Here is a 23218-nt window from a genome sequence, read left to right as displayed (position 1 = left end):
TGCCTGAACACCCAGCTTTCATTCTTAGCTTTTTTTTTTATCTGGGCTTGCTCCTGGTGTTCTCGTCAGGGTTTTCAGGGTCAGGCAACAATGTATTATCAGGCCCCCACGTGTGGTCATTTGTTTTTGCACAGCCTTTGTACAGCGCCTTTTTGAGGTTCTTCATTGAAATTGGATTGTATTCATACAAGCCCCCCCCCCCCCCCCCAGCAAGCTCATTGTGTCATCCAAGCACATCCCCCGCTGGTTTCAAGGTAAGGGCCTCAGAGGCAATCCTGTTTTACTGCAAGGGGAAGCTTTTGCTCTTGTTCATCATAAACACATATAAAGGTAACAGCTACTACAGCAAGTGTATCAAAGTAAATCCGTCCCAATGTGCTGTGTTCTCCCAGCTGCAAGCAGTCATCTACTAAGACACTGACAAGTTCCGGTCTTGCAAGCTGCAATAGAATGCCTCCACTCAGTACTAACACAAAAGCGCTGGGAAGAGGGGGTTCGGTTGCAGGGGCTGAGACAAGACACAGCTGGGATTTGCAGCATCCTGATCCCATTCTATTCCAGCCGGGGAAACTCTGGAATACCTTCCAGTCAGTGCATTCCTCCGAATTAACCGCAGCGGAGCGCTCTGAGATTCCCACATCCTGTCTGTGAGGAAGCAGGAATGCGTGCAGTTGCATACAGTAAACGGGTGGCCAGGAGGCTGGCATACTTTTATATTTACATACATAATCTGTCTTTAAGAGTTGCCTGCTGTACTGTAAAACTGGCAGCATGCATGCAGATGTATACGGGAGTTTACTGTGATCTCAGACTTGTTCCATATCCCTTAAAGGGTGCATGTTTGTGTGTGTGTGTGTATTCTTGTCTTCAGAAAAGAACGATGAATAGTAGCTGTTTGTACCGCTCGCCTGTGCCAAAGTCCGCAGGAAATCGCTTATGGCACAGGATGTTCCCCTTCAATTTCCTTATCTGAGGAGGATTTTGTAAGGAAATGACTAAAATCGTTTTTTCAAATGACTTCCATGTAAGCCTGAAGACAAGAACAGAGACCAAGCAACAAGAAACAGATTCCATTGCTTATCATAGCAGACTGTTTAAAAAATAAAGTATAACAGCAATGACACCCGCGTGCCAGGGGTTATCTGCGCCTTCTGGCGGGCTTATAGAACCTTCCAGTGACTGTCTTCTTGATTATAAACACTTCAGCTCTACAGCCAATTAAAACGCCCCGTTTACAAACATTCCAATGCAGTAACTATCTCCTTTCGACAAATATAAACATGTGATTGAGAGATCGACGTTATCACGCACCCCGTTATTAACAGAGATTGTCTTATCTCAGTGTTTTGTAGTCAATTTGTTGTATAATTAACAACCACAGCTTTTAAGAAGTAGTGTCCAGATTTCTCAGTGAGAGGCTACTTGAAATCGCATTGCTAATTCTTCTGCAAATTGGCTTGAAAACACCTGGGAATTCTCAGATCAGCATTCTTATCTGTCCTGATAACAGTGGATTGCTGAGGTTTTATTGCTGGGCCCTATAAAGCTCCAGAGCACTTTCTGTAAAGGAATCTAACGAGGCTATTCCATTACAGTGTTTAAATAGAAAACACAGAATAAACTAAGCACGACCATAGCTTAAGTCTTCCTTCTTAATTCCATTTGAATCATTTGGATCAATAATTTCCAAGCACCACTTTAATTAAAAGCTGGCATCAGAGCAATGACCGGGTGGGAAGTTTCATTGCATGGACTCGCACAAACCAAAGCAAAATTAGGTTTGCACGTGATAAAAGGGATTTAAATCCAGACATGAGAGGGACAGACAGAATGAAGGAAAGGAAGAGAAGCGTCTGCACTAATGAAGACGGGCAATAAAAAGGGATTGCAGTCAATCGACACCGCTGGCTTTAATGGAAAAGACACACAAGTCATTGTGGCCCATGTTTGAGATCTCCCTACAGTCCAAACACCAAGGAACGCCTTGAGAGTTCAGCAATGTTTACTCCTAACGCCTGGCCTCGGGCAGCTGACCCAACACCTCCGCCTGCCTGCCTGCCTGTCTGCACAGTGTCCAGGGGCCGACTGTCCATTCCTCTGCCGTGCTCTGCTGTGCACAAATCTATCAGGCCTGCCAGGGCTGCTCACTTCTGAGAGCTCGGAGTGGAGTTGCTGTGCTGTATTCCTTCCTTGCTCTACAGCACAATCTGTTAGCAATGCTTGAATGTGTGGCAGGCCAGGGCTGTGAGACACTTGGAAGTTCAACTCCTCACCCTCATCTGTCCCTCCATATCAAAGATGCCCCTATTTATATCTTTACTGCTCTCCATGCACAGGAGTTAAAGACAGGAATACTCACATACAGGCTCAGGCGATGTATAACAGGCTGAATAAACAAATATGCACACACACACACAGATCAGTCACACACACGTGTCTATGAACAGATACACACAGACACACAAATGAAACCTTACACATAAACCCACACACTATTGTGACAAAATCAAACTGCTCACACTTAACGGCCCTTCATGGATTAGGGCCATCCTGTCTCCAAGAACTACTTACTCTGTATATTCCTATTCGTTCTTTGAGATCAGAAAATGCAGAACTCGTTCTTAAAATCGTCTTCAATCAGCTGGAGCCGGAGCTTTTTGCTCTTCGTTTGTGGAACTCCGGTTGACATCAGGCAGGTTGAAACATTGGATTATTTTAAGTCTAAATTGAAAGCATGCTTTTTGAACATGCTTTTAATAACTGGTTGTCGCTGTAGTGTGTTGTACACATGAGCTCTCGTGTTTTGTTTTTAACTTTGTACAGCGCTCTGGGATGCCATGGCGTGACGGGAGCTATATAAAAATACATTTGTGTTGTATTGTATTAATAACATTTAAAACACATTTAAAAAACACATGGAAGTCTTCGAAAAAAGTAAAAGTCTTACATGTAAAGAAATATTACCTGACCCACTTCTAAAGTCAAAGCCTATTTCTTAATACACTCACTGTACTGTATGAAATGCCCCCTGCCATGCTTTCCTGCTGTTTCACCCCAACATGCTTCACGCATCACAGCCACTGATCTCACGCAAGAATGGAGAAAATGATCACTCTGTCCAGCAGATCTGCAGAGTGACATGCAGCGCGCCTTTCCTAGGATATAACACAGCCTTCAGAGACAGACTGTCTCCTCCCAGCACACTGACAAGGTGCCCAATTCTACACAGCGCAGGTCGCCAGTGCAGACAGAGATCAGCTGGCTTTTACCATGAGTCACGCAATAAAGCAGGTCGCTTAAAACAGACTCAGTCCTATCCCTACCTTACCCTTTCAGTCCTAAGCTTCCTGTATAACCCTTTGCCCTCATACAAGCCTCTCTTTCCGATAACATAGGTTTCTGATAATGTGCACTGGCCCCTTTTAAAAGCCACTGGAACTAATGCAGACTATCATTAATCTGTTCACAAGCTGGTCCGAAACGCAGGAAACCTGGCAGATTGTTGACTTTGTGGTGTTGTTGGTTGGTTCTGGAGATACAGCTCTGTCAAACCTCTGGAGGTGAAAGGGTTAAGCAGGAGGCTCTGTTGACCACTGTTGTTCTTCTCTTTGTTTGTTTGTGTTTTGTTTGACAAATGGGAATTCAACTAGTCTGAATAGAAAAAGCAGACTTTAGATCTGAGCAAAATAATTTAAAGAAATATTACTTTTAAACATAAAGCTTTTTTTTTTAAGCCATAGCATGCAAACTTTTGTCAATGTTACCCAGATGTTTCCATAATTCTTCTAAAGCCTATTCTTATAAGGCTGCCCCAAGCAGAGGTTAGCAACATTTTTGTTTTATTTGACTTACTTCTGGCAGAGTTCTGAAAACAAAAACGACCCTCAAAAGGCAAAGGGGACACCGAAATCATAAATAAATCAAACTGCATGTACAGTTTAATCAGACAGAGTACCCCAACCTCACTACACAAGGAACACAACTTACAAACCTGGAGAGAAACATACCAGGAATTCAGCTGAATCTGTTTTACGTTGTTTGTTATTATTATTAGTAGTAGTAGTAGTAGTAGTAGTAGTAGTAGTAGTAGTAGTAGTATTAGTAGTAGTAGTAGTAGTAGTGTTATTATTATCTTATAACATGAAAGAGTATAATTTTACCTTTTCAAAAACATACCCCCCACCCCTTCTATTGATGTTGCAGTGAGAAAAATTGGTGGTGGAGAAGCAGCCCCTTTCAGCAGGAATTTCTTTTTGTCTGCTTATTTTTTCTTGACTGTGTCTTAAGTGTCCAGTTGTTTACAGGAAGCACCGTGTCCTTTGATACATGTCTGTGATGTTTTAAAGATGGTAGTACTGGGATAATGACATGCCCAAAAACTGTAATTACAGACCTCTGGAGCATGGAAGCACCACTTGGACATATGTGGCCTGAATTAAAAAACAGGATCCTTGGGAGCTATTGCTACTAAATTATATATATATATATATATATATATATATATATATATATATATATATATATATATATATATATAAAATAAATCAATAAATACAAATAAAGTGGTACCCTTTAGACAGGAAGGAGACGTCTATTACTGTTGCAAGTATAACTCCAAATACATATCTGGGTATGTCTTGAAGTTACAGGGCATGTATGTGTGTCAGCACCATTTGTGAGAACAAAGTCTCTCTAGTTGCTTTGTAAATTGTAAGACATCAACTATAGATAGGTGAACAGAAATAATGTTTATAGAAATAGTGCATGTCTATACTGTTACACTTAAGAACAGTAAATAGCTGTGCAGTGAAGTGCAATGTTAACATACATAGAGGGGATTGAGAACAGGGGAAGCCACTTAATTTTAATAAGCACTGAGTACACATTTACGGACTGATTGGCAAATGGTATAATTTGCACCAGATTGCAAAAACATCTATTAAAATGATACAGCTTTTTAATGCAGAGCTCAGAAATTTAATTGAAGGGCTTTTTAGTGTCCTTCAGTTTTTTTCTTACTAATTTTGCACCAATAACAGTGTTTTTCTGCTTTCAAAAGCACGGTGCAAATGAAGTGTTGGAGTAAAGAAAAGCTTTTAAAACAGTAATTGGTGCTGCTTCAGCACTGTTGACATCGGCTAAGCAGTGTAGATAGACTGCAGCTTGTCCATGGTATAAACACTCTGTTTTTCTTTTACTGCAGTTTAAATGCAGCACCGGAAACTGTACTCCCTTTGACACACTCTATCAATTCACTTTTTCACTCTGGGTAGCAAGCACTCAAATAAAAACCCATCTACACAAGCACCCAGAATTACACACGGCTTCTTTATCAGGTGTGAACCAGTAATAGAAAGAAAGCAAGCCACTACAAATCTCAGCAGGACACTGCAAGAGTAACCCTGGGGACTGGGTACAGTTTATCTCTTTCCTATTACATTTTCACACCTGACAAGGGGACCTGTGTACTCACCAGTGCTTATGTAAACACATTTTTACTGTTAGTCCAATACATGTTTTTACGACTTTACATTAACCCTGTGGAGTCTATCAAGTTCAAAAAGGGTTATAAAAGATAACTGTAAATTGCAATGTGACTTTCCAAGCTACCCTTTCAATATTAACCACTGCTATTTAATTAAAAAGAAGGAAGGATTAATGATGATCTGTATATCCTATTAAAAAGAAGGATATCACGTTTTCAACTGCAAAAGCGTAGCACTAAGTAATTAGAATCACCATAACTGCAGTTTAACTGTACAATACTGTACCGTTGTCTGCAATGCACCCTGCATAGTTAAACTGCAGCTATATTAGTACAGACACCAGTCCTTTTTAAATACACTCTGGTACCAGTCTCTGTGTTACACTTTCACTGCAGTTCTTCCTGGGTTTAGTTTTCACATGGGCGTCCTGCTGGCTGCATTTCTTTCATAGTTCAAGATCTTAAACTGTAGTAGTTCACCCTGCGGAATAACCCACGTTGTACCCGCTGTTCCAAAACCCCATAACCCATTAAAAAAGTCATCTTTCCCAGGACGACCGCATTCCGTCCCTCCCGCTGTCTTTTAAACTTATTGCCATCCAGGCTAACTATTAAAGGTTTCCCCAAAACGTTTGAACTGTGAACCCCCTATGACCCTGAAAATACCACCCATCTCTAAAGAGAATTCCGTCCCCTGGCACCGGCGACCAAGGTTGCGGAGGACAGCGCTCGGGCGATATTAAAAGCAAGTTATGTTATGAATATTATTCTAAACATTTATTTCTTTATTTTTTCGCGGTTTACATCAGATTTCTGTGACTGAAGTCACGGTTCTCCTTTGTAACAGTTAAAACAACAAAGATGCAAGTATTTGCGTGCGTTTCTTTGAGTTATGTATCAGGCGTCTGGGATCTAATTTGTGGTAAACGTCGCATATAAAGAGTAGGCTATTCTGCGCTGTATTTGTAATGCAACAAACTAAACGTATATAGTGATGCGTGGCATGATGACAAAGCATTCACTTTCCAAATACAGTAACTTCGTATTGTTTTTATAACTGTAGGCTATACCACAGCTTTTCTTTCTGCTGACGGTACTGTGACAGGCCATATTGCGCCTATTTTTGACCATTGGGGAACCAACGGTAATTATAGTACAGCATGCCACATTACAGTGGGTTATTGTATTGAAAATATCTGCCACAACCGAGCTGGGATGAAAATGACATAAAGAAACATGTAGTCTGGACTAATTGCATAGAGTCTTATGATCAACCATATTGTTGCGCTTTGGGAGTTTGTCCATTATTTTTTGTTTTGTTTTTATAAAATGTTGGTGTATTCTATAAATGTTTTCCCCATAAACTTGAAATGGCAAGTGCTGTAATATTCTGACGACAATATAGTCTAAAACATAGTTATAAAACTAAAATATGGCTTACATGACTGAAATACATTAGAAACGTGACTGCATCGGCAACTCGCTGAAAAGAACGACCTGGTGATTGGGGAAACTATGTATTACGGTACCGTACAAAAAAAATAATACAAATAATAATAATGTTTTAATGAGATCCGAGCAGCGTTTTCTTGTCAAGGTTTAACAAACCCAATAGACACGTCCCGCATTACGCTTGCTGTGTATGACAAATTACATTTTTCTTGCGACTAATAAATAATACATACAAAACCACACATTTCCAGACAGGTCTGCGTGCTTTATTAATAGAATCCTGCCTGTCAGAATGAACAAACTGAAACTCTCATTTCTTGTACTGTTCATTGAATCTGATATATAATTACAGTCAGGCTGTATATTAGGAAACGGGCTGCGGCTGAACACTTAGGTAAGGATGTGGCATTATAGTAGTGTGGCTCTGTTACCACCAAACATTCAAGGTATTATAATGCCTTATCTTGCCTTAATCTGCAACGCTCACGAGTAATGTGAGCTAGTGGTCAGTTCTCGTCTGGTAACTGTTCTGCAGCATTGACTGGCCAAGGGAATTGATGTAACAATCGCCGTTGTAAAAAAAAAAAAAAAAAAAAAGTTTACAGATGGTAATCTGAACCAAACTGTACCCCCCTTTGAAGTTGTCCGGGGAAAGATCAATTTTAAAGCGTCAATTCTCTTTGACGTGTTGTTAAAAGTTCGGCGTTTATGATTGGTGACTCTTTTAAAAGGAAAAAAAGGTGGAAAAAAGGAAAATAATAACAATAATAAACCCAGCCTCCGCCCTTAATTCAAAGCCTAATTGAGCAGTTTAGAAGAGACTGTGGAACCCGCAGGATTTACATTTTTCAAAGCATGGGCAAAACAGTAAACTGTCGGGTATTTTAACAAGAGTGACAAGTAACACTTCAAACCCAAAGCCTATCCAATCTATGAGAATTGAAGTTTGTATTATTATTATTATTATTATTATTATTATTATTATTATTATTATTATTATTATTATTATTATTGTGTGTCCCTCCTTTTAAATTCCATTCCTACAAACATACTTTTGTTTTCCAGTGCGATCGTAAACAGTAACTTTAAAGAAACACCTACAAAAATGAATTTTCACAAATTGTAGCAAAGCCACGCATCAGAATTTAGTCCGACGCATTGCTGTTATTAAATTAAATGTTCTTACCTAGAGCCGAGCAGATGAACGCAACAGCAAACGGCAGAGCAACCCGAGTGTGCTGAAAGACCATCTTGCCTTTATTTGTGTGCAGTGTTTGAAAAAATAAACTGTCAATTGTTGGAAAAAAAATCTGTGGGTGCCCCCTTTTAAAAAAAAAAAAATCCAGTGTCTTTTTGGATATCCAGCAGATGCAAAATACATAAATAAATAATCCAAACTTAAACAGGGTAGTTAAAAAAAATAGAAATCACATCAACCCGATCGTTAAGTTGAAATACAGGGTTGGGGAACTAAGGGGTTGGAACACCACAAAATAACTTTGTAAACTCCGCTCCCGTGCGAGTCGATTTCAACCACAGCGCCAACCGAAGCATCACATTGGCGACAATAACACCTCAGCAACAATCCTAGACATCCTTGTGAATTACTGCTTTCCGTTTGTTCTGGTCCCCTCAACTGGAAATACAATCATCGAATTCAGATGCAGTTTTCTTTCTTTTTTTGCTGAATGAATGTGGAGTGAGTGCAGCTTTGAAATACTGCAATGTCACAAGTCGTGGTTACATCTCCGAGAAAAAGTCGCGGCTGTGGTGAGTGTGTGTGTGTGTGTGTGTGTTAGTGAGAGTGTTTAATTCCCTGTGATGATTTCCAGCACTACAACCCTTCTCTCTCTCTCTCTCTCTCTCTCTCTCTCTCTCTCTCTCTCTCTCTCTCTCTCTCTCTCTCTCTCTCTCTCTCTCTCACACACACACACACTCCCTCCTCTCTCTCCCCCTTGCCTTGCCCCTGATTTGAATGAGCATAACTAGATTACAACTCGCTCCCATTCCACACTCTCAAGAGCGTTGTCATTGCTAAACCCACCCCCTATTCTTTTCTATTCTCTTTTTTAAAAAAAGCCTTTTTCTTAAAGAGACAGTAGCGCAATATCGTTTTCCTCATCTACAAAAAAATGCAACAATTGCTAATGGAATGCTGCATTTAAAACACAGTTAAGATAATATTTCCTTTTATGCACCGTGAAGCATGTGCGTGATTTATTTAATGTAGCCATTTTAAAATTGTTTTTAGCATTTCTTTAATGTGGCTTGGAATCCCATCCCAAATCCTACAAATGGTTATAACATGAAAAACGTTGCAAACACTGAAACTGGTTCTGTCATTGTCTTCAGTGGGATGCCTAGGTGCAAAGGAAAATCAGCAGTTATAGACATGTTATTATGACTGTAATAGAAACAAGCCACCCTTCAAAACGAGGTGTGTCACATACATTAAAGGGGTCTATACATCATATATGAATACACACATAAAAAAAAGATTCAACGATACGGTAAGGGTGAGCTGATCTGAACAATGTGTTACATCACTGTCACACTTCAAACCACCAGTGTATTGCAGGTCAGTGTATTGCTGGATGATGTGATATCATTTGATGGGATTCAAGGCTAAATAAAAGTGTTTTTGTATAAAGCAGGGGATGATCTGATATGATCATGGTGCAGCAGAGAGTCCCATCATATCATTAGGATTTGAATGGAATAATGACAGCTACTGAATGGATGACATCCTAATATTATAGTCACAATCAATGAAGAAATGTGCTAGAGTAATGGGTTTCATTGAGAATCTACTTTACAGTATAGGCAATTGTCAGACGTGCACTTGAATACAGAGAATATGACAGAATAGAATAAAACAGAATAGAATAGATTGAACCTTGTACAGAAGAACTACCTGTCGATAATGACCACTCTAATTAAATCCTAGCTTTTCCCATATTAAAACACCTGTATATGAAGGTTGCCTGTCTATAACAACTTAAATGTGTTTGACTGTATTATTAAACCACTGAAAGAGAGCACAAGATTAGCTGAAACCCCACCGTCCGTTATAGATTTCACTATGAAATGGAAATAAGGGATACAGTTCCACTGCTAGACTGTATTGCAGTCAATATGTAGATTTCTGCAGGGATGGAAATGAGACTCCTATTGCACAGCGGTTTCACCCATTCCACGTTTTACTACAAGCTTGATCAGCCACAGTGTAGAGGTAACGAGCTCAGGTGTGTCTGACTAAACTCATAGGAAAACCAATGAATGGATCAAACCGCTGTGCAGTGGGAGTCTTATTTCAAACTGATTATAGCCCTGATAACTGACCATGGTTTCAAAAAAACGACCAGAATCTCAACTCCCAAGTGATGTTCTCACCACAGAAATAAATATTCACAACTCCCAGAACACAAATTAGACAAAAACAAGTGTCAGACTTTATTTTTAAGGTTCTCTTCTTTTAGTTATCAACTGGCTTGCAGACATATTAACACATGATGTTATTTATTTTGCCAATGGTTAGTTTTTATATATAGTAACCCTATTTATAAACTAATGACAAAGGTCATCTAAATAATGTACAGCCAACACCAGATCAACTCTGAGTCAATGATTAAAACGAGGCTTCATTTAAAATACTTTTTTTTTTTAATTGGATCAGGTTATTATACTTATTTTTAAATTAGTTTATAAATCGTTTACTATATATCAACTAATCATGATAAAAAAATAAATAACCTGCTTTTGTTAACGTGTAAATAATCTAGTTGATAAAAGTTCATTAACAACAAAAAGTCTCTCACAAAACAAAGCATGTCAGTAATAAATGCTGGTCATTCAAATACAGGCAAGTTTGAACTAAACTTCACTTTAATATTAAATTCAAACTCCTATGAAGTAAGCACCCATTCATGACTCATTCCAAACTTACTCATTAAATTCGAACCCAAATTTATCATGAATAGGTTAAGGCCTGTTGAAGTGTGACCCGTGAATATCTCTGGGGAAGACAGTAATGCTTTCTAATAAATGTCAAAAATTCGAATGTAATTACCTGCACATGTCCAACCACAGGACCCATTCATCACTTATTGTGAAGCCGAGATATACTCTCAAAAATACACACAAGGAACCACTTAGCTGCTGTAGCTGACAGAAGCTTCATCACCAAACCTTTTCATTAGGGATGTTAAACCCCGTAGCATTTCATTATTATTTACATTTCGGGATGAAATGTGTTGAACTGTTGAAAATTTAACGTATTAAGGGCATTTGTATCAGAAAATAAAATCCCTTTTACTGTTAATATTCTTTGATATACTACAAGGATACTACATGTTGCATGTGTGCAACCTTGATGTGTACCTTTCATTGCACAGCAGTGTGCACATTTATTAAAACGCCCCATTGCTTCCGTTGCTGTGCATATGAAATCAAACCACTGTAACTGAAAATCTTGGAAAATTGTCAAAACAGGCAAATCGGTGATTGTCTGATTTAATTGATGACTTTAGTAGACAACACGTGCAATTCATGTAAAATAGCAAGAGAAAAAGAACACATAGCCACAAATGGCAAAATACATGAGACTTTTTAGAAGTTGTTTAAGAAGCCTAATTAAAGCACAGCTTGGTCTAACATTTTCACACATGATTATTTCTATATCACTGATTACTGACCGGAAATTGAAATTCTCACACCCAGGGGTTTCCATGCAGGTGGGCATATAAAGGATATAAGTGACAATTCTTGAGGTGTTCTATTAAAATGTGCACACTGCTGTATATATCCCACAGTACGAATTATAAAGTAGCCTTGCATATTGCAGGTGCAATTTTTTTTACTTAAAATGTTTAAACTCTAAACCATCAACATTCCTTTTTTATTTAATTTATTTCTAGGGTTTAATAAAAAAAAAATACCACAGAGCAATGGCTTTCTACTGCAACCTTCCAAAACAGTTGTAGATCTGTGCTGTAATAGAATACTGCACCCCCAGAGCCACACTGCCGCATTTCACAAATGCTCCATTAGGAGAAAGGGCCTCAGGAGAGGACCTTCACCCTTGAATGAATGATTGAAGTGAAGAATAATTGATAGGAGAGGCAACCTGAGCCAACCAGACAGAAGGATGAAACAGTTTGCAGTATTTAATCTAAAAAAAAAAAAGTACTAAAGAAAGGGCAATATAAAACTTAATGAACCTGTAATAATCACAGTGAAAAAACATGCAAAAATAAATGAACCATTATTGAAGAACAGTCGATAAGGAACGTCTGATTATTGATGTTCGTTTCACTCACCCATTCCAGCACTAGGACTGGAGAAAAAAGTTCTCCAATAACTGAGATGGTCCCTTCATAATACAATGCAATACAATACAAATGAGCTGCTTTATAGCTCCCTTCACACCATGGCACCCCAGAGCGCTGTACAAAATTAAAAACAAAACAAGAGAGCTCATGTGTACAACATACTCCAGCGACAACCAGTTAAACAAAAGCACATTCGAAATGCATGTTTTCAATTTAGACTTAAAAGAATCCAAAGTTTCAACTTGCCTAATGTCAACCAGAAATAGAGTTCCACAAACAAGGAGTACGACAGCAAAAAGCCCCCATTGATTTAAGGCGATTTTTTGGAACAGCTAAGAGTTCTGCATGTTCTGATCTCAAAGGAAGAATGTGAATATATGAAGTTACTAGTTCTTGGAGATAGGATGGCCCTAATCCACGAAGGACCTTATAAGTTATTATGGCAACTTTAAATCCAGTAACTCACTGGTAACTAATGTAAGGACCTGAACACTGGAGCAATGTGTTGTGAAAGACGAGTGTGAGAGTGTGGCAGCTGCGTTCTGGACAAGCTGAAGTCTTTCAAGTTTAGTGACAGGTACAGCATACCAGCAAACAAGGAACTGCAATACTCAAGATGAGCTGTAATAGGTTACAGCAGGGCTGTAGTCACAGTACAAAGACATGCTGTGTAAGTGATTTTTAATATGCACAAGAATACTGGAGCAGAGTGTAGTCCAGTTAAACATAGTTTCCTTTTTGTTCCTATGTTATTCTGTTATGTTTCATAGGTATGGGTATTTTAACACCAAAGTCCTGATAGCTCTTGGTTACAGTAGTAATATAGTGTACTTTGAATCAATACAGTACGGTATAATAGATTACAATATAATATCATCAGTCAGTACGGTATGAGAGTCAGTGCCCGTGCTTCTTAGTTATCTCTCAGAGATTTCATTATTCCAGCAATGCCCTCCGTGAACCCCTTGCCCCAGCTCTGCTCAGCAAGCTGGCTGTGCTGATTATCTTCAAGGGCCTGTCCCTTTAAGAGGGCGCATAGATTTCATTATAGATTAATTGATTTAGAAGGTGCTGCTTGAAAACTGCAATCTATCTGCTCATTGATCGGCCCCTCAGTGAGATTCACTGCGACTCGTCTTCCCTGGGGTGGAACAGGCAGCCTCGCTCAGGGCTGCCCAATTTCCTGTTTCTCGCTCAGTTTATTTCAGTTTCTTTTTTTTTGCAGGAGATAGTTAATTGGTCAGTGGCCGCGGGCTGTGAACCGCAAAGTATCTTAGTTTCTTCCTCTCCCCTCAGAACTCAACGGGATTCCAAAGCACCCTTCATTTTGCACACAGACATCAACCAAGCATAGAAATATATCATATTTATTTAACTAGAACACGTATGACAAAATACTTTGAGCCCAGGCCAGGCCCACGAACACAATATTGCACATCTCGAAAATGAGCAAATGATGAAGGGCACCTCCACTATATGTCCATTTTGTCCTATAACAGAATACTGCATTGACCAATTTCTTTTACTTTTAGAAAGTATGGAGCACACATTGCTCAGGAGAAAGAGGTTGAATCTGAAATGCTGCAGGACAGGAATTGTAGTATTGTGTATGGAACAGTGCCCTCTACCTGTATGAAGGAGAAATACGTTTGAGGGAAGAGCAGCACTTCTTATCAATGGGGGATCTAAAGACTCCAACTCTACAGTAATCCTTCTGGTGTTTTCCCCCAGGGTGTGATTTATTACCCACTTATTAACATTACTTAACAGAGAGGCCTGCAAGTGATCAGGAGGGCGCTATCACGATCCCCCTTTGTTTAGATCATTAATACAGACCCCTGGATTCTGGAAGGAGGAATGCAGCTCAGCCGATGATGATGTGAGTCTCAAAGACTTCCATTAATCTAGAAATCAGAGGCGAGGCACGAGGCACACAGAAAGCTGAAAACAGTTATCTTTAAAACATTAAAAACAAAAATGATTTTAACCTTTAACTGCAACTCATTCATGTTGCTTTTTATTATTGCTTTACTTAAGCATTTAGAATTCAATAACTTGGGAAACAAATTAATATAATTTTTTGGCTTATATTGAATGCTTCTCGCAAAATATGTGTATTGCAAAAATGACAAAGTAAAATGGAACACATTATGAATAAATATTTGGTGTCCGATTGATTGGACTTCATGTAGATCTTTGTTTTGTTAAAAGTTTTAAAATGTTATCATTGATGTGGCAAACTTTTTAATCACCTATATATATATATATATATATATATAGAGAGAGAGAGAGAGAGAGAGAGAGAGAGAGAGAGAGAGAGTGTGAGAGAGAGAGAGAGAGAGTTCAAAACTTTACAAAAAATGAACATAGCATAATTGACCTGCGATGTGTAGTTTCAGAATAAATACAATTAGATATGTTCAATATAGAAGAACAAAGGAAACTAATTAGATAATTAGTTTCAATACCGTGATGCCTGAAGGTTTAAATAGAAAGGAATAGTAGATTGTTACATTATTAACTATGTAGTAAATGACATCACAAACACATTCATAGATTTAAATAGAAATAAGTGAGTGTAGTTACAGTACCATGGCATCGAAGGCCTAGAAGTACCTCCACTGTTTGAGGTATCGCTTCTTCTGAAAGCGATACTCTTGCTTCAACATAAGTTAACACAGCACAATGTTTGGAACAATAGAAAACCTTTTTCTAAAAAGGCCTAGTGAAATTGCCTTGGGGGGTGTGAGGGGGTATAAAAGATTACAGTTGCTGACAGGCAAAAGAATCGGGGGCTTAGAGGAGGGGGTGCAGAAATATTCCAGCTTTTGTTTAGCAGTTTCTGAACTGGCCCAAGGTAAACACACTGCCCGTTTCACACACAGGGCAGAGCAGACCTGAAGAAAATCCACCCGAGACGGTGGATTAAGAAAACACTGCAGATAAGTGGAAGCAGAACCTGAAGTGGCTTTATAAATAAACATGTACCAGGCTTTAACATCTGCAAACTGCAAAAGAGTCCCAGGTGAGGGATTTATAAAGTCCACAACTTCTCTGCAGTGTGTGCAAGACGGTGTTAGAAAGCAAAAGGCTCACAAAACCTCTCCTCTCCTCTCTCATCTCCACTCCGTCCTCCAGGCTAACAAAACTTCTCTCCCCTCTCCTTCATCTCTCCCCTTCCTCTAGGCTCACAAAACCTCTCCTCTCCCCTCTCCCCTCGCCTTCTTCTCTCCCCTTCCTCTAGGCTCACAAAACCTCTCCTCTCTCATCTCCACTCCGTTCTCCAGGCTAACAAAACTTCTCCTCTCCCCTCTCCTTCATCTCTCCCCTTCCTCTAGGCTCACAAAACCTCTCCTCTCTCCTCTCCCCTCTCCTTCTTCTCTCCCCTTCCTCTAGGCTCACAAAACTTCTCCTCTCCCCTCTCCCCTCTCCCCTCGCCTTCTTCTCTCCCCTTCCTCTAGGCTCACAAAACCTTTTCTCTTCTCTCTCGTCTCTCCTTCCTCTAGGCTCACAAAACTTCTTCTCTCCTGTCTCGCCTCTCTTTGAGTCTCCCCTCAGTGCTCAGCATTGTTTGTGTTGCTTGCTCTTCACTTTTGAAAGCCTGTGGACATTTTATCCATAACTATCATGCTAAATGAAGAAATACTAAAAGAAAATTCTATGCCCAGCATTTCATTTATTAAGTTTATTTTCGTACAGTATGTCTAAAATGTGAAAGACTTCACAAAGTCTTTCTGTTTTGATAAATACAATGCTGTTTGTTATTAATGAAACTGCTGCCAGCTTCTTGGGCAACATGGACACCAATTTTCAATTTTCATTAAAACAGTCTTTGGAACATTACAGCTTTGTGAATAGGTCTGCGCAAGTAGATAATTGTCAATGTTTTCAGTTTTTTTAAAGCTGCTCACTGACTTCTGCTGTGATTCTGTCTAATTTATATTACCGTTGAGCATAAAAAAAAAAAAATGTAAGATTAGGTTCAGGAAGGCCTTCTCAAAGATTCATGACTTCCTTTCCAGTTTCACATCACATCACATCACATCGACCCAGTGTTTATGTTAAACACTACAATCTATTTCCCTGGACTGTTTTTCTTCAACACCCCATCTGTTCTTTCTATCTTTCTTTCTTTCTTTCTTTCCTGTCTTCCTCGTCCCTATAGTTGTCTTCCTTTCCTTCCTTTGTCATCCACATTATACCACATGTTCCTGTCTCTCTGGTCGAAGCTTGGAACTGGAACTCAAATAGAGAATATTCATTAATTCATTAATTCGCCCCATTTCCTCTCCCTCTCTCACCTATCCACTTTCTATCTCCGGTGTGTCTCTCTCTCTCTTTCTCTTTCTCTCCCCGACTCCCCCTCTCTCGCCTTTTCCCTTCTTGTCTTTGTTTCCCACACTCGGAAGAACATCCCTGTCTTTCTAATCATGACATCAGTGGGAGCCCAGGGTCCTGTTCTCCCTTTAATCTCCCCTCAAGTTACTCTTTGCCTGGCTCAGGTTTCTCTTGATTTACAGGGCCCTGGTGGGGATGGGGGATGGAGTGTGGCCAGTCTCCCGACTAAAACGCTCAACCTCCTTTATATATTGTTGGCCCAACACAATCTTGAGATGAATAGCGCACCAGTGAGAGATACAAGCCCAGCTGGGCAGGGGCAGGACTGGGAACCCCCACAGTGTGAAGAGCCAGGTTTTTTTATAAGACAAAAAAACTCAGTAAAACCAAGGCTTTTATTTTTTTTTACGTGGGAATGCTATAGATGAGAACATCGTGGGCAAACCTGCATCAAAGAGGCAAACACTCAAAGATCAGAGCGGTTTTAAACTTGTAAAAACCTACTCTGAGTATTAATTTCCCGTTGGCATTTTGACATCGTCGAATATGGTCCATTTTGATAGTCCTTCCGAGAGGCTCCGGAGGAATGCCAGCGTGGAAGCAACACTGCCCTTGTGGAGTCTTTACAACACTTACTGCATCGTGGTAACAGCAACAGGGGATCAGACTTAAAGGATTCCGATCATAATCAGGTCTTTGAAATGAAAAACATAAAGACCTTGGGCCTGTGGAAAGGTATTGAAAATGCCCTTGCCTTGAACACAGCCTGGCTTCCCTTCTGGTACCTGGTTCAAAGATAACCAGCAATTTCCAGCCGTTCAACAGAGGCAACTTCAACAACAATAGTCCTGTAGCTATAGTAACACAATTGGTGCTGCAATATAAACCAATGCTATTAGCATCCCCACCCTAGTGCACCTCTAATGCACCAAGCCAAGCAAATGTAGAGAAATGCTTGCAATCTCCCTCGCTCCTATCCTACCTCATAGACAATTGAAAAGCAGAGAAAACGTGCTTCATGTTTGACCTGATATCCTCCTTCTTGTTTACGGTGCAGAAAAAATTGCTAAAGTGCAATGTTGTTTTTTTTTTTGTCGTTTAATGGGTTTTCTTAACCGTGGTGTTGTAGCCCTCTTTATATGACTGGCTTGGCTCCCATCCCATGCTTGGCTGTATAATGAAGGAGGTCGCAGGCTGTACAACTGAAGACAAACACAAAGCACTTGTGTACCGGCTGTGGTGTTTGCCTTCAGCAGTCCAGGCATGATAGTAATAATAAAAGAATCATCAACACGGGGCTCGCAGTTCTTCATTCCCAAAGGGGAGGGATGCCCCCTGCTGTGTGCCAGATCTACATCCTAAAACACAGCTGGTGTTCCTTGGAGGTCTCCTATTCCAATAATGACCAGACCCAGCTTGGACCAGCTTTTAAGATCTGAGGCGAACTGAATCATAGATCTGTCAAAATGGAATATTTATACTGATGTGAGTTATAAGATGGATATCATGCATAGTTGATATCTACATTTTCCCATTATAGATTTCTCTGTGATTCGTTAGGACATTGGGTGCACCTGCCCTTTTGCTAAACAGTTCTCAATCTGTTTGGCAAAGTGCATGACATATGGAGGGTTTTCTTTACTTCATTACAATGCCAGCTGGGTTTAGTGTTAAGCAACAAAAAAAATTCATGGAAAATTTTAAACAAACACGACACTGCTGTTTTAGGATCCGGGATTATGTGCGTGTTTGTTTTCCCCCCGCAAATTTGGTTCGGCCGTAAGAAAAGCATAAACATCTTCCAAGCATTCCGAGGATACATTAACTGTGATGAGCTGGGCTGTGTACGAGCGGAGCGCCACAAAGACCCAAGTGAATGTTTGGGATGTTCAGCTGTCTGTGCAGAGGTCATGACCTTGTGTCCCCCAATCACAGCTCGGCAGCCTTCCCACAGTCTGGGGTCACAGCTGCCTTGGTGTCATCACTGTCAACGACACACACAAACAGCACCCCGTTACAAGGGGAGCGAGACAGGGTAGGGGAGAGGGGGAGAGAGGGAGAGAGAGAGAGAGTGAGAGAGAGAGAGAGAGAGAGAGAGAGAGAGAGAGAGAGAGAGAGAGAGAGAGAGAGAAAGAGAGAAACAGCACCCAGGTCTGCTTTATTCATTTTTATTCTGTTTATTAAAATTGTTATCCAGGAGAGAAGCACAATAAAGTCAAACTCTAGGGGGACAAAGAGCATACAGATTTGTATGTTGATTCAAACACACAGGCACAATTATATTATAAAAACCAGTACAGCTTATTAAAATAATCCGCAAATCAATAACAGCTGCACTTCAAGTTTTTCAGTGACAGCTTCAATCGAACTAGAAAAATTCTGCTCCTAATTTCAAATAAATTATTGTGCTGTATGTAGCACACAGCCTGATGTTTGCACATAAAAAACCCCCAGAGATTAAGACAATGGCATGTTCTTGTGCTTCCAACCTCTTCACAAATTCTTCTATATAAAGCTTTATAGTATGAGTCAGCAATTAAAGTCTAATTAAATTTACCAAGCATATGACTACCTATTGAACTCATGTTAAATTCATAAGAACTAATCACTATATATTGACCCTTTGTAGCATGTGCGGTATGTTAACTTCAACTGAATTAAATATTAAATACATTAGTTCATACAGTAAGAATTTTTTATTTTTTAATTACTGAGACACATCTTTTAAAATCTAATAAACAGCAAGCAAGTATCATGACTTGCCTGCAGGTCTAAACTGCAAATACTTAAAAATGTTACACAGCTGCTCGTCCGACTAAACCTAAAATAGACCATCACATTACACCTGTACACATGGTATCACTGCACTGGTTTCCAGTATAATAAAGTATGGCTTTAATGAACTATTACACAGGTAGACAGATATATTAGACAAAGGAATATATATATATATATATATATATATATATATATATATATATATATATATATATATATATATACACATGACCTTCGCTGCATAGTAAAATATATTAAATTATTTGTTTTTCCTTGACACCCTTGTCATGCATTATGGATTTAAATCCAGCTCTTGGAAGATTTGTATTATCAGCTCAGCAGATATAGAGCTCAATGCTAACAATCTAATCAAAGGATTGTATGAATACTATTGACCTTAGAACTCAATATTAACCCAGGTGGCGTTTTTTTTTTTTCCAGCCTGGGCGAGTTATTGATCCCATTATAGCACCCCTATATATATTGAAATTGTGTATATATATATATATATATATATATATATATATATATATATATATATATATAGTGGATAGAGGTGTGCAGAAGAGCAGAACTTTGATTTACTGCAGTTTAGATATATCTGTTACATGCTGTAAGAACTCATTGATGTTGGCAGTGTGACCATCGTCAAACATTTTATTGTGAACAATGAAGTTTATGATTTTCATGTCAAGAGCCTCACAGAGCAAGAAATTGCCGTTATGCATTTTTATAGTTCAGTGCCAAGCTACAAGCGAGATAGGTGGCATTGTTCAGCAAAAACCTTTTTGGCTTTCAATTCCCCTTGAGAAATAACACATAAGTCATCAGCCCGCAGGTGCTATGTGTCTGGTAAAACATCTAAGAGGTGGGCTAAGAACTGAAAGCCGTGCCTCTGCGTGCTTGTACAGCTGGACCTGCTTCTGCAATGAGTTACCTTCTTAAACCCCATGTGCCTGATTGGGCTTTGAGGGGCTTTTCCCATCCAATTGTGGGTTGCCAGGAAAAGGGTGAAGGTCAGGCTGGAGTCTGGGTTGGTGATAGTGAGGGATCGGGTTTCTGACCTATCAGACCCCTATTTCGGGTGAGAACGCAGAAGTGTGTGGATAAGGGCAGCATTGGGTTTAGAATTCAGGACAAAGCATACGAGTGAGGGAAAGCTTTGGACAGGATTAGGTTGAGGGGTACAGTTATTATAGAATGTGCAATCATGCACCAAAATGCCTGCAGTCTTAATCATTTGAGAATCAAAAAAGGATTATTTTGTCAGAACTGTCTGTTTCTCAATAAGTTTTTTTTTTAAATTAAATTTTCAGTAACCCAAGCTTGATTACTAGAATTGAAATACAAGTTGTTATGCTATAACACATGGTATTGAGTTCCAGAATAGAGCTTACTGTTCCATTTAAGGCTGTAGAAGCAATGCAGTCAGCGTTTTAGTAAACCAAAATGATTTCCTTGTTTTAGTTAGTGATACATGTACCTCCTCCCTGGTAATCTCCATGGCTCTTTTGAATTGGACAGCTGAGCTATAAATTAACATGCATTTACTAAACATTTATTCAAGCTGCATTCATTTGCATACTGTGCTTCCCTTGCATTCATCTGGAACATCAAAAGAATTGTTTAAGCATTTGTTTGAATGCAGTCTGTGCAAGCTGTGGCCAATAGCAGCAACAGGACAATATTTTGAAAATCTCAAGGTGTCACCGACTTCCTCTTCAACTCGTCCAATTTATTTTACTTTACCGGTAGTTAAATCTTTTATGACAAGCTCATATGGGGGCGGATATAAAAACTATCTTCTAGTCTTTACATGGGGAAATATGGAAGATGCAAATGCATTATAGCTCATATGAGGATGCCATTTTTTCCCCATATAAAGCAATGGAAAAAAATAGGAAAAAAAAGCATCCAAAACCATCCAGCTCCGTTTCACTAAATGATATAGCCACAGTCTGGTCATGTGACCTACCACACAGCACGTGATCAGATATCAGTCCCATTTGTTGTATTGATCTTCAGCATTGTAATTGAAACAACTGTACCATTACCATACATCCCAAATGAATGTATAAAAAAAACACAAGCAAAAGAAAAAGGAGCCAGCTGATAGAGCTGCTGATGCCAACGCGAGGTACATGAAGCAAATTGCATTTGAAACCTTTCGTAGCCCTCCTTCAATAAAGCGCTCACTCTTTGATTTAAACCTTCTCCCCCCTCAACCTCTAGCTGCATCAGACCCAATTACAATCTCCTTGTTAATTCTGCACACAATAACCCCCTGCCCCCGGGGCAGATTTATAACGAGCGAGGAGACCGTGCGGTCCCACAGGTAGGGCAAGGCATGACACAAATCCCCCCCCCCCCCCCCCCACACACACACACTCGTCACCCCCCCCCCCACACACACACTCCCCCCCCCAACACACACACACACTCCCCCCCACCCCCCCACACACACACTCCCCCCCCCCCCCCCCACACACACACACACACATATTGACATGCACTCTCATTAATGCACTGGGGAGAGTGCGTGGGCAGCACCCTCATTAACGAGACGAGAAAAGAAAAAAATCCACAATCCAGGATGACAACTTTAATAATTCTGGATGAGGCCGTGTCATCCTTGCTACCTGCGGAGCTGCTGCAGTGAACTAATAGATCTGGCTTCCTCTTCTGACATTACTTCAATATAAACTAGTGACGGATGTGTATCCTGCGGGATCCTGGGCTGTGTGTTGCATAATACACTGTTTTTGGTTTTTTTGTGGTTTTTCCATTTTATAGGTCTCATGCTTTTATATGTGCATTAACTCATACCCCTTATAAAAGTTTACCATGGTGCAGTTGCACACTAAACCATTCTTTTCCCATGGTTATACTATGCAGTTTAAAATAGACATTAATTTAAGAAAGATGTTCCCCCAGTAGGACTGCCGTGTTGCAAACACAAGCTCTAGGTGTTTCCTGTAAAATGATCCCGCATGGATATCATATTTAGCTAAAGCTTTAATACAATGGCCTCAGATTCATATGAATTTATACAGAAGTGTATAGGATTGTAGAGGAGTAACATCTGAATAACACCTCTGTTGTTGTTATTTTATAATGACTTTTCTAATGCTGGGGATCGATTTCAAAAAATGGCCACAAATCCATGAATTGAAGTGGAACACCACATGACTGTTAGATAATGCATTAGCATTCATTGGAATTTGCATTAATTGGTTTTGATGCTCTCTGAGCTGTAACAGTGCTTCAGTGTCACTTATCAGCTGCAGGTATTCGTAGGCGTGTGAATTTTTCAATGGTTGAGTAAATCTTGGGTACCTGCAGCTAAAACTACTGTAACATTTGGATACGGCACAGGCACATGACTGCCAGACACCAAGAAAACAATGACATCAGAGAAACGGAATCTGGAGAGCTCAGGAACCAGAATCTGGATGCCAAGATTCCAGAACCACCACTTTCATTTCCTCTTAGAATGGAATGCCTCTTTAAGTCTGGTTGACCCACCTGCCAGGTTTCACTGCCGTGTCGTGAAACTGTTTTACAGTCACTCTAAATATATACCATGCATCCCGTCCCGAGGATTATGGAGACACTGAGCGACATATACAACCCCTTACCAGTTTCACAGATCTGAACCATGTGGATGAACCTATTGCACATGGAATCCGTCTCAAGGCAGAGTTAGCTGTACAAATTCAAGAAGAGTGCCTTTGAAGATGACTGCTGGGAGCATCACAAGAAGAGCTCATTGATGTTGCAATCAGACCAGGGGGATCGGAGTCAGGAGGCTCAGAGAGGTCCAAATCTTAAAAGG

The 23218-nt window shown here is 39.8% G+C and overlaps 1 protein-coding gene across 5 annotated transcripts in view; it reads right to left on the bottom strand.

The window, feature by feature from the left end:
* LOC117397216 (roundabout homolog 3-like) overlaps positions 1–23218 on the bottom strand; it is a 98301-nt gene that overhangs the window by 44062 nt on the left and 31021 nt on the right. The window contains exon 1 of one of the 5 annotated variants that reach the window (XM_059009989.1): positions 8124–8796. The exons of the other annotated variants lie outside the window; for them this stretch is intronic. Within the exon in view, the coding sequence (XP_058865972.1) occupies positions 8124–8187 (64 nt within the window). The 5' untranslated portion in view covers positions 8188–8796. Of the gene's footprint in view, positions 1–8123; positions 8797–23218 lie in introns of those variants that run through there. 5 annotated transcript variants of the gene reach the window in all.

The sequence above is a fragment of the Acipenser ruthenus genome, chromosome 40, assembly GCF_902713425.1.
Source record: "Acipenser ruthenus chromosome 40, fAciRut3.2 maternal haplotype, whole genome shotgun sequence".
In the NCBI taxonomy this organism is placed as follows: Eukaryota; Metazoa; Chordata; class Actinopteri; order Acipenseriformes; family Acipenseridae; genus Acipenser; species Acipenser ruthenus.
This window is presented reverse-complemented; position numbering and strand designations above follow the sequence as displayed.